This window comes from Mobula hypostoma, chromosome 11, assembly GCF_963921235.1.
Source record: "Mobula hypostoma chromosome 11, sMobHyp1.1, whole genome shotgun sequence".
In the NCBI taxonomy this organism is placed as follows: Eukaryota; Metazoa; Chordata; class Chondrichthyes; order Myliobatiformes; family Myliobatidae; genus Mobula; species Mobula hypostoma.
In genome coordinates this window covers 31316536-31329517 of record NC_086107.1, presented here as the reverse complement: position 1 = coordinate 31329517, position 12982 = coordinate 31316536, and the positions used below count along the sequence as shown (strand labels likewise).

The 12982-nt window shown below is 37.0% G+C and overlaps 1 protein-coding gene across 4 annotated transcripts in view; it reads right to left on the bottom strand.

The window, feature by feature from the left end:
* Positions 1–1038: 1038 nt before the first annotated feature.
* Positions 1039–12982, bottom strand: part of lrrc4ca (leucine rich repeat containing 4C, genome duplicate a) — a 504766-nt gene continuing 492822 nt past the window's right edge. For all 4 annotated transcript variants that reach the window (XM_063061796.1, XM_063061795.1, XM_063061794.1 and 1 more), the window contains one exon: positions 1039–5788. In XM_063061796.1, the coding sequence (XP_062917866.1) occupies positions 3816–5738 (1923 nt within the window). In that variant the 5' untranslated portion in view covers positions 5739–5788 and the 3' untranslated portion in view covers positions 1039–3815. The remainder of the gene's footprint in view (positions 5789–12982) is intronic.

Sequence of the window (12982 nt, the reverse complement as noted above, 5' to 3'; positions counted from 1 at the left end):
CGCCAGCACCGGTCTCCCCAATGAACCAGTGAACTGGACTCACAGTATTCTACGTTACCACCGTACAACTGGGTCTTGCGAACACCACAAAAACATCCAAGACCATCACCCGCACCGTCCTCCGCACACCACTATTGGTGCCTTTTTCCCTGGGTAGCTGAAGCCACAAGCTATCATTGCTATCCAGCAGCTCATTAGTGGGGTAGACTTGCAGTAGTCGACGTTCTTGATAACGAGCGATTGTGTAAAAGATATGAATTACAAATAATCACACTTTTGTTTGGACCCAGAGAAGCTGCTGCGTTCGAGCGCGCCGCCATCTTACTGGACTAGTTCATCTATACTCAGTGGCCAATTTATTAGGTACACCTGCTTATTAATGCAAATATCAAATCAGCCAAACACGTGGCAGGAACTCAGTGCATAAAAGCATGCAGACATGTTCAAGAGGTTCAGTTGTTGTTCAGACCAATATCAGAACGGGGAAGAAATGTGATCTGAATAGCTGACTGTGGAATGATTGTTGGTGCCAGACAGGGTGGTTTGAGAATCTCAGAAACTGCTGATCTTCGGGGATTTTCACACACTACAGGCTCTAGATCTTATAGAGAATGGTGCAAAAAAACCCAGAAAAAAATGTCCAGTGAGTGGCAGTTCTATAGGCAAAAAAGCCTTGTTAATGAAAAAGCTCAGAGGAGAATGGCAAGGCTGGTTCAAGCTGGTAAAAAGGCAACAGCAATTTAATAATCAAGTGTCACTAGAATGGTGTGCAGAAGGAATCTCCGAATGCACAGCAATTCAAGCCTTGCAGTGGATGGGCTACAGGAGCGGAAGACCACAGACATACTCTCAGCAGCCACTTTATTAGGTAGAGGGGGTACCTAATAAAGTGGCCATTAAGTATATGACAAGATAAATGTGATAGTGGAAATACAAAAAAAAATAGAAGTCATTTCCTATATAATGCATTTCCAATTATCTTAGTAAATAGCATTGAGTAAAATGTGAGATTTTTAGAAGCATCTACAATGGTGGGTTTAACACATTTAAGATAACATGCTAGTGTTATTCCTTTTTATTTGCTTATTATGATCTGAGCTCTCACTTCATCTGTGATTGTTTTTTTCCCTGAAATCTAAGCATGCAGTTATTTTGCAATAATTACGCATACTTTTGAATAATGTTTCAAGAGGTAATGCTTGGGGGCCACTGTTACCATGGAGAACTGCTTAGTTACATTTTTGTATCAGGTTTCACTTGATGATGCAAATTGTGTCAAATACTGACAGTAGAAAGCATGAGCAGCTATCCTAGACTTTAGTGTTTTCGGTTTTATATAAATTTATAAAAAAATTATTTGACTGAACAGTCTTCTTTTAACTATGTCTTCTGAAATTAGCAGACAGAATTTCATAATACCTATTTTCCTGGAAATTTAATGCAACAGGTATATTATAAATACATTCTAAACATTGTCATAATCATTATTCTTCCCTTACTTCTCCAAGGGAACAGATATGATCATCCTCTGTTCTTGCCCAATAGCTTTTTCCTTATTAATTCAAAGTAACTCAGATAATTGGCCTTAATAAGCATATCTCTGACCCCATGTTCTTCAGGTCTGATTTGCAACGTGGCCTGATTTTCTGAATATCTGAATGTGCTTTTTAGCTTCTTTAGATGTTGAAATCAAATACCAGGCAATCTTCCTAAGGCTTTCCTGCCAAACAAAAAAAAAAAGATAATTTAATTTAAATTACAAGCTCAAAATGACCTTGACTAGGACTTTTTAATCTCTTAGAGTATTGGTATAAGTTTGATCCATGCAAAGAGAGTGAAAACAAAGGTCAAATGGTTCCTCATCGCTCTTGTATCAAAACTTACCAAGGTATCAAAATATCAGGACGTAAGTATGAGGTGCTACTTCCAACAAAAGCACAATGGAAGCATAACAACTTGCATTTCTATACCATTTTTACATCATAAATTGACAGAATGTTCTTCCCAGGAGTACTGGCAAATGTGGTTAATTGGTTACATTACAAATTATTTTTAAATGAGGTGTTAAGAGTTTTTAATTAAATCTTGGAAGCTCGGATCACACATCATAACATCTTAAAAAAAATGAACTCTTAATATTAATGCAAATCTATTCAGATGAAATGATATTCTTCAAAGACAAAGCTGTAATTTTATTCCATTAAGGGCATCGTAAGTTTATAAATACTGTAAACAATATGACTAGAATAATCATCACATAATGAAGGAGAAGGAAAGAGAAATGATTGACTGGTAACTAATACTTTACTTCATATAATGTGAAGATTGGTTATCTCCATTTTTATAGAAAATGTTCAAAGTAATATAAATACACTTTAATAGGGTTCAATTTCTAATCCCCAGTGTCTTTAAATGCAGTGGTCATTACTTATCTTGAGATGAACTGGAAAAATTGAATGGTATTTAATTATTTTATTTATTGCATGCGGGCATTGATGACAAAGTGATGCTTAATATGCCTCCCTTGTTATCATGAGGTGGCACTTAACCACTCACTTTATACTGTTAGACAGGAAGTTGACCCGAGAACAATGTAAAAATTCCATTATTTGTGCAAACCAAATGTATTGTAGATTTTTGGGGGGGAAATGTTATGCAATAAAATGGGACATAGAGATTAAAACCCTTTTTAATCCATTCATATAAATCAAAACATATTATGGCAATTAGTGTGCCATTTCTTAACACAACCTGTAATCTGTTTAAGAATTAGGTGTATATTTAATCCCTTGATAAAGTGATTCCATGCACAATCTTCAATTCTGGTTGTGACAGTTTATCCTGATGATATGTCTTCAGTGGAATAACCTTTAGTGTGATGTAAGCTTCATAATCTTCAAGTGGGTCCTGCATTATGTGCTGAATGCTTTTCTCAAAAAAAACCTGACAATTATGTGTTGAGTACCCATGCAATGTACATTGGGTACGTATTAACAGGAAATCCTATCTGTCTTTGCATCTTTCTTTCCCCAAAATATTTGTTACTGCTTGCCATACCTCCACAGCCTTGTGCTATGTTAACATGACAAAATGAGAAAAAAAAAGATAATGTGGTTATTATACCAATTAAATTAGAATTGAGCTAATCAAATTTGAAGTATTGATTCCCTCTGAACTGGGTTAATATGTTACTGAATATTGCAAATACAGTGTCAAATTCCAACTTCAGAACCATTAATTTTGATATCTGAAGGTACTGAAAACCAACAATAGTTTATTTATAATCTTATTTAGTACTTAACTACAAATTCTGGATCTAGAATTGTTTAAAAGATCATGGGTATGTGTTTTTTTTTTGATTTTTTTTACAAGCAATCTTCACAGAATGATTCTGTTTGTAAATATAGAACAAGATGATACATGGAAAATAAAAGATTTAATATAAATCTACCTCTAATACTGCATTCTCTGTCATTACCGGTTGTGAGAGTCATGAAATAACAGAATGAGACAAAACAGACTGAATCTCACCACTAGAATTCACCATAAAAACCCCATGTGAAACATAATCCTTACAAAATATCTGAATAGTCCCTTAGAGAATCAAAATCTCCTATGAAAAACATGGTGATGACTAAATTATTGGGCGCAGCATCATGTCAAATCAGTGTTTGGAATACACATAATTGTCTCTGTTTTAGATCACAATAGAATTATTTTTAATAAATAAACCTCTTTAAAGACACTTCTTTTAAACAGTAGAATCAGCCTTGTCCTGTTTGTCATTTGTAAATTTGTGTATTTTATCCCCCCGCTCATATTTGTGTCTCTTGCACATTGTCCTTAGAGTTCATTGGCATCAATAATGGTTCATGCACAGAGCTGTGTAGTGAGTTAATTGTGTTTACTGTGGTAGTGTGGTTGAAAGGAGCTTTATAAGAGTTATAATGGTTTATATACTCATGCTCTATCGTGGGCATGGTCAGGTGACTCTCCACAGCAGTACTTCCTGTGATGTCATCTTCTGCATTGATGATCTCGATGGTCCTGGTGGGAGCATGGTGATTCTGGTGGTGATGCTGTTTGCGCATTTTGTAAAAAATGATTAACATCACTGCCGCCATTAGTGTGATGGCAACAAAGCAACCAATAATAATCTTTGTAGTTTTCATCACCTCATCCAAGCCAGGTATGAGATTTTCTCCTGCATCTGTAATAGCAACAGTGATTGTCTTTTCTGTTGACTTTGTGCTCCGAGGAGTCAAGGAGGTCGTTACAAATGTTGTATCCCACTCGCTGAAAGGTGTAGGCCTAAATTTATCATCCGTCGTGTGCACCTGTACAGATGGCTCCATAGTCTCCACTGTAACAGTTGTAAAATAAGTGAAAGTGCTGTTTTCTGTAGCAGTCACATTCAGAGTGGCTGAAGCTGTTGTATTTCCTGCAGAGTTGCTCACCAGACATGTATACAATCCCGTGTCCTCCGCAGTCACATTTGTGAAATTTAACGTGCCATCGTTCAGCACGGAAATACGAACTTTATATGCTCCATGAGTCATAATTGTGCCATTGGGAGTAATCCAACTCACTGAGGTCATGGAGGTTGAGGCTCGACATTTCAACTCTGCAGCCATTCCCTCGGTCAGATTGAGATCAGTGGGAGCCTCTACAATTACTGGAGCGTAGCAGTTGAATTTGTTCTGGTCCAGTTCTCCAATGTAATTCCCTTTTAAACTAGGAGGTGCGTGACAACGAGCGCAACATGTTGTGTTGGAGGGTACAATCTCCTTCAGCCACCAGCTCAGCCACAAGATATCGCAATTGCAGTTCCATGGGTTGTGATGCAAGTGGACCCGCTCTAGATGATGAAGGGGTGTGAAGAGGTCATGAGGCAGCAGAGTCAGGTTATTGTGTGCCAAGTTAAGCTCTATTAGTGACTGAAGGTCATCAAAGGCATTCCTCTCAATCACCTGGATCTGAGCATGCATCATCCACAGTTTCTGCAGGTTAGTTAAACCCTGAAAGGAGCCCGGTCGGATTAATGAAAGCCGATTCCCTGATAGTTCCAGTTCCTCCAATTTTATCAGAGGCATGAGGTTTGGGATTTCCCGAAGATTACACATACCAAGGTTCAGATATCTTAGATTTGACAAACCTTCAAAGGCTCTGTCTGAGATATATTCAAGTCTTTTCAGCTCACCTAAATCTAATCTCCTTAGAGAAGGAATTCGACTGAAAGCATACGATTGTATACTTTCAATGGGATTATTCCTCAACCACAGCTCTTTCAGTTTGGATAGGTACTCAAAAGCTCCGCTGGGGATGGTGGAAAGGCGGTTGTCAAATAGCTCCAGGGTGTTGAGATTTGTCAGGCCATTGAAGGCTCCAACCTCAATCTGCCGGATGTGGTTCTTACTTAACTGTAGAATCTCCAGGTGCCTTAAGTGCTTGAAGCTGTCAGCTTTGATTACTTGGACTCTGTTCTCTTGCAGGTTCAGGTAGCGTGTGTTAATGGAGATGCTATCCGGCACTTCTCTCAAGTTCCGTCGCGTACAGATCACTTTACTGAATTGGTTGCTACAGGAGCACACGGAAGGGCAAGTCTGCGCTCTAACCAAACCAGCCACTACAAGAAGTTGTAGAGCCAACAGCAGCACAAATAAAGGGTCGAGTATCGCCCTGTTAAACTTTGGACCTATCATCATCTGCTGTGGATGCAATGTCATCTTGTTCAACATTCATAATTTATTGGATGTTTGTTTTCTTGAGTTCAAGTTATTAGTATAATCTGAAAAACAAAGAAAAAAGATGGAATTACTGCTGTGAACAAGTGCATCATTAGACTATTCTGTAAGCTTGCCATATTGCTTTCCCTGTTCAATGTTTTTCCTGCTCAGTACTTTAATACCTGTAATAATTCCCACTGGCGCATGCTGGGTTGTCTTGAGGCCAGCTCATATTGACATTTGAACTAAGTGCATTTGTATATTGTAGATATACTAACAAGGCTATCATACTTCCACAAACATTCTTTAAATATTCTTGAAAGAAAATTTGCCCAAGAGACATTTTCCCTAAGCATGCAGTGTAGCTGCACTTGTAGTATTCCACTTCCAAACTTTGGTTATATTGTCTTCAACAGAACTGAATTTTGGAAGCAAATTGCACCACACACTCCTTGCATGTGTTGTACTTCCTTCACCTGTATGCATGCCCAGCACCTATGTGGAGAAACATATGTACCAGTAGCTACTTTTTCATTTAAAATCCCAATTTCAAACACATGACATACACTGCTGAGAAGCACAGACTCAAAAATGATTTCTAACACAGTTATTTAATGCGTACCCACAACAGTTTCCAAAATAGAACAATCCTATAATTTCAAGGTACTTCAACTAAATTTGAAGTGTTTGAACTGCAAGTAAATTATGCAATACCAGAAGTGCTATTATGTAAGTACTTGGACAAACATTCTCTGTATACAGTATGTATTAACTGTTCTGCTACTTTAAAGGAGAAATTGATCCACTGCAAATGAGTGGTTTTGTAAAAACAAGAGATAAAGGAGTCCTTTATTTAAAATGATATAACATGTGTACAGTATGAATGAAAAGTGCATTTTCTATGTTTTACTGGCACTGAGCATGCAAGACTTTAATGATGAGGTTTCTGTAGTAACAGATACCTTTCAATGAGCAAACACCACTCCTAAAAACTGTACTGAAAGCTTTAACCATTGGCAAAGCCTCAACCCTACTACACAAGTTGTAAAATAATTGTGAGATATTTATAGTTTTTAAATATCTCTATCATTCATAGTAATTTAAAAGCAATTACATTTGAACTAAAAATAAAAATGTTAATATGTTAATGTGACTGATTTAACTATAATTTACCTGAAAATACTTCTGTACACGAAAACCTTAAAGCAAAGCAACATAATACTTTAAAAAAGATTAACTTGTTCTTTGTCTCTCATCTGCCCAACTGTCTAAAGGACATCAGCTTTGCATAGCTGATCCATAGCCACCGTGATCCTGACTCAGGAGTCAATAAAACCACAGCAAGACAGCACTTTGCTACCAAATAGATCATTGTAGTAAGTCTGGCACTTCTGCATTGAACAGTGTGTTCAAGGCTTAATGAAATGACTAACACTGGTGATTTTATTCAGAAGAGCCTACTACAGACAGTAGAATCTGGCCTGAAAGCTTAGCGTGTCATTTTATTATCAGCATATAAAAATACATCAGTTGGGCATTTTTTAATGATTTCAAAATATTTTACATTGTGAGGAAAATGCCTTTTAGTTGCATACGTTAAGGAATATATGTTGAGGTGAATTTGAGTTAAGTTGTTTAAAATATTGGCAAGTAGAGGTATAATGATATATGTATCAGGTAATAGTGATATATTCTCAATGATTCAAAATATTTTTTTTTCAAAGAGATGTGCAAGTCACACCCTAGGTCTCTAACTCCTTTACGCTTATCCTTAGTCTAGAAAAATTAGTTGGGAGTTCATCTTAGAGAATCATCTCAAATGACATTTCAGTACAAAGTCAAGTTGTCTTAAAAACTTTAAGTTCCCCAGAAACATCATACTTTTTGTGAGGCTCCTTTTCAATGTTCTAGGAAATGTGTACACCAGTTTACATTCTTAAAACATCTCATATTTAACACTGTAAAGTGATGCACAGAATGTGACGTATCACAAAGCAACTTAATAGAAGCAGATTGCACTACATATATAAATAATGAGGCATAGAATAAAGTGATACTTGAGGCAGATACTTGTTGTCCTCTATTACATATATTAACAGTGTAAAAATGTTATGTTGGAACTCTAACTCCTAAACAAATACCAAAAAGTTAGAAAAAAATGTTGAATTAATTGATTCTTTTATTCTTGTCTCTCTTTTAAATGTATGTCTTACGTTCTTTTCGACACAATTGAAGGAGCTTTATAACTCTTGGAACTATTTCACTTTTACATGTATCTTGTTACACATTTTCGTTTCCCAACTTTAGTCACTACAATTAGATGTGCATCAGATTCGCTGGTCCAACAGCAAACATTTTCCACAGATCTGGAACTAAAATTGTATCATTAGTTATATTAATTGTATATTTTTGGCTTACATAAAGTCTAAGTTTAAATCTCATCCAACTGATTACATAATAGATCTTCTAATATCAAGTCTACTGATATGCAAATTAAATAATCGCAGCAGTATTGGTGCCTCATATTGACCATATGTGATCTGTATTGAAATTTTTGAGTCCCTGTCTATTTCATATTTTTTTAAAAAGGTACAATATTGCTAATTTTTGACACCTTTTGGAAGTTTTGTCTCTTTGCTGAACTAATTCTATCAGGTGGACACAGAGTTGATATCTACAGCTTGTGGGAGTATCAATATCTACCATTAATAATTGTACAATAGACAATTATCAATTCAGTGTGGGCACAGAAGATTCACCTTTACCCAGAGTGGTTAAAACGCACAAAATTCTCTCTCTTGGAGCAAATTAAGGCAAATGGTTTTGATGCCTTCAATGTGGATAAATTTATGATGGTGAATTAATATGTAAAGTAGATTAGATGAATCTGGTGGAAAGGACATAACCAACAGCATTGAGGAATTGAGCTGAATAGCCTTTTGCTATGTTGTAACTTCAATGTGATTTTATATGGTACTAGCGTTCTGCAGTGTTTCACAGAAGTCACCATCACTGAAATGTAGTACTTTAGATGGTGCGGCTGCATGTACTCGGTGATGGGGAAGACATTAAAATTGCAGCTTGTTTTACTGAACAGTGACAGGAAAAGCACCAATTGCCTTGTGTACGTTTGGCTGGATTCATATCACTGTAACTTTAATTTAATGGAAGGTTGAATTTTAAATAAACCTGCTACTAATAGGTATGTATAATTCAATAGGTTGAACAACAAAAATTACAGTTTACATAATCTGAAGACAACTGCAAAATAAAACCATAAGAGCAACTATTGAACTAACAGAATATAAGCGTGCGGAGGTTAATGTATATACTGCATATTAAAGTAAACAAATTGATGGAAGAACTCAGCAGGTCAAATAACATCCCTTGGGGGAAGGCAAAGGAATGGTTGAACATTTGGGTCAAGACCCTGTATTAGAACTGGTGCAGATGCTGCTTTATTGCTGAGTTTTTTCAGCTGTATGTTTTTTCTCCAGATTTCAGCATCTGCAGTATCTTGTGTTTCCAGGTTATGGTCCATTCATTTGTTATGTACCATGTCATATGACGTGGGTGATCCTGTTCTTTCCATGACCATTCTTGGCAAATTTTTCTACTGAAGTGGTTTGCCATTGCCTTTTTCTAGGTTATGGCATAAGTTATTTAAAAAAAAAACATTAATTAAACCACAACTGGAGTACTATCACTCAAATGAAGGAAGGATATGATTGCACCAGAAAGGATACACAGAAGATTCACCCAGATGTTGCCAGGGATGAAGTGCCTCAGTTTTGAGGAATACCGAGACAGGCTGGGAGTGAAAAAGAATAAGAGTAGGAAGGCGGAGGGAACAGATTAATGTATAGAGGGTAAAAGTAATTCTCTGTGGTAGAGGTATGTAAAATCAGAAAGCATTGTATTAAAGTGTAGGAGATTCAGAGAGGATCTTGAGAACAACGTTTTGTCCCACCCAGTGGATGGCCGGAATTTGTAATACATTGCCTAAGGAAGTGGTGGAGATGGTGATTCTCATCATTTTTTAAGAAGCACCTAGACAAGCACCTAATTTGCCAAGACATAGAAGGCAATGGGTCAAAATGCTGGAAAGCAGGATGAGAATAGATGAGCACTCAATAGTCAGCAAGCACATAGTGGGCTGAAGTGCACGTCTCTGTACTGTGATGAAATGACTATGACATAATGATTCTCTATTTCAATGCAATTACCATCTTGGGCACCATTGATCAGTGGGCAAGCACTTAGTACTCTGGCTACCAGAGCAGATCATTGTCTTCTGATGTTACTGTCATAACTTCCTCATCTTCAGGCATCTCAAAGCCATTCTGTCATTGACTAGGAGTGTAATGGAATGCTCGCTACTTGCTTGGGTGAATGTAGCTCCGTCACCACAAGAAATTCTATGGAATTTCAATTGGACATTGTGTAATAACTTTGAGAAAACATTTTTCATAAATTATATCATTTGTATGTTGTAATTTATCTCATTTTAGCACACAATTTTCCTAGCAAATTTTGTACATATTAGTTTTGTATGAGTATTCTGAATAACCATTCACCATCAAATAATGAGGCTTTTATTGAATGTAATGGTCATAAAATAAAATCAAATGTTGTTTTATGGCGAGGTGTTACCTAGGGTAAAATCTGACAGTTAGGGAGAAAGTATGTTTGGCAAGGAAAACAGCAAGAAATTAAAATCAGTTTTGTCTGCCTGATTAGTTCAAAATATTTGCTGATATAAAACATATTCTACAAGAAATCCTAGAAGGTTACTAGGTTAAAGTGCAGTTATTCACAGGAAGAACTGTATTTTCATTGAACTCCCAATTCCTCACATTGCAGGCTGATAACTAACTTCTGTGTTCTATGGTACATCAGCTTTAAAAAAAAGACAAATCTAGTGGGGCATGAAACAACCTATAAGATATCAATTCATTATCTGATCCAAGTATCAAATTGGAATCAGAGGAGAAAGTTTATATCAACATTGGTAAAAGTTGCAAAACTATTAACATGAGAACATTCATTTCCTTCCAGAGTTGAGTAACTCAGTCAGGCTTCTCTTTGAACTTCCAAAGGACATTCACATAACATCTAAATCACAGTTAGTAATTAGCACACTCATATTATAAAGCTTACTGTCTTTGAGAAGGATCTGCTCATATCTACAAAGTGTTGAGACATATTGGTAACCCATTTTCTCCAGAGTCTCAGTTGTTCAATAAATTTTTTGTTTGGCAATCTTTTGAGATCAAAGATGAATGTTTACCTAATGTTCAGATAGTTTTGAGGTGACTAATGAGACAAGGATTAGAATTAGATTTATAATCACTGACCAGTCATGAAATTTGTTGTTTTTTTAGCAGTAGTACACAAAACTCATATTAAGTTGCAAATAAGAATAAATAAATAATGCAAAAGATAAATTATGAGTTAGTATTCATTAACTGGTCAGAAATCTGATGGCAGAAGGAAAGAAACTGGTTTCTAAAACATTGAGTGTGGGTCTTCAGTCTCCTGTACCTCCAACCTGATGGTAATAATGAGAAGGGGTCATGTCCTGGGTGATGAGAATCTTTAATGATGAATACTACTTTTTGAAGATATATTTAATGGTGGGGAGATTTGTGTCTGTGATGAGCTGGTTGAGTCTACAACCCCCTTTTGACTCTATGTATTGGAGTGATGATTCAACCAGTCAGAATGTTTTCCATTGCGCATCTATAAAAAATTTCTGGAGACTTTGATGACATAACAAATCTTCTCAAACTCCTAATGAAGTATGGTCTCTGTTATGCCTCCTTCATGATTCAATGTGTGTTCAGCAGACTATCCTATAATGGGACATGAGGTCCCTGATGAGACAACTGGATGGGTAGTATGTGAGGTGGTGTTTTCTTTCCTCCATCTACATAGAGCTCCTGACGCGTGCGTTTTAAGTTCTCTGTACCATTCTGGATGCTCCTTCTACATTCCGAGTGCTCATGAGCCAGGAATTCTTAAATGGGGATGTTGTGTTCCTTCAAGAAGCTTTTGAACACATCCTTGAATGCTTACCTTTATTCATCTGGTAATTTCTTCCTGTGACACAACTTGAAATAGTGTGTCTGTTTCACGAGGCTGGTGTTGGGCACAGGAATTAGCCTGCCCAACAGACTTGTCTGAGAGTAACTACTTGAATCACATTTATGATCACTGATATGATGGGAAATGTTTTGTTTTGCAGCAGCAATGCAGTCCAAACACACAAAGTTACTATAAATTACAAAAATAAAAAAAACTGCAAAAGAAGCATAAGGAGATAGTGCTTGTGGGTTCATGGAGTTTTTAGCAATCTGATGGAGGAAAAGAAGCTATTCCTTAATCAATGATTGCAAGTCTTCAGGCTCCTGTACCTCTGCCCTGATGGATGTAATGAGGCGAGGGCATGTGTTTAATGTGTTTTTAGTGAGGGATGCAGCCTTCCTAAGGCACCATCTCTCGAAGATGTCCTCAGGTGATGCTGGAGCTGGCTGAGTCTACAATCTGTGCAGCCTCATGCGATCCTGTTCATTAGAGGCTACAGTGCACCAATCAGATTACTCCTCACTGTATGTCTATAGAAATTTGTAAGAGGCCTTTGATGACATACCAAATCTTATCAAACTCCCAACTACAAAGAGCCATTGGCAAGCCTTAATGGTGACTGCATCAGTGTGTTGGGCCCTGGGTAGATTCTCAAAATATTGATGCCCAGGAACTTGTAGCTGCCTACTCTTACCATCACTGACTGGTAGGCCTCAGTATTCTGGAGCTTGGCCTGGAATAGGGCACCAATGTGAATTTACGTATACATATAAAGAATTTGGAGTACCTTAGAGTCATAAAGTCATAGAACACTACAACATAGAAACAGGCCCTTTGGCCTATCTAGTTTGTGCCGACTCATTAATCTATCTATTCCCAATGACCTGCACTGGGGCCATAGCACTCCATCCCCTCCTATCCGTGTACCTATACAAACTTTTCTTAAATGTTGAAATTGAGCTTGCATCCACCACTTGTGCTAGCAGCTTGTTCCACACTCTCACCACCCTCTGAATAAAGAGGTTCCCCCTTACGTTCCCCCTTAAAGATTTCACCTTTCAACCTTAACCCATGACTTCTAATTTTAGTTTCATCTGGCCTCAGTGGAAAACACCTGCTTGTGTTTACCCTGTCGAGATCCCTCATAATTTTATATACCTCTATCAGCT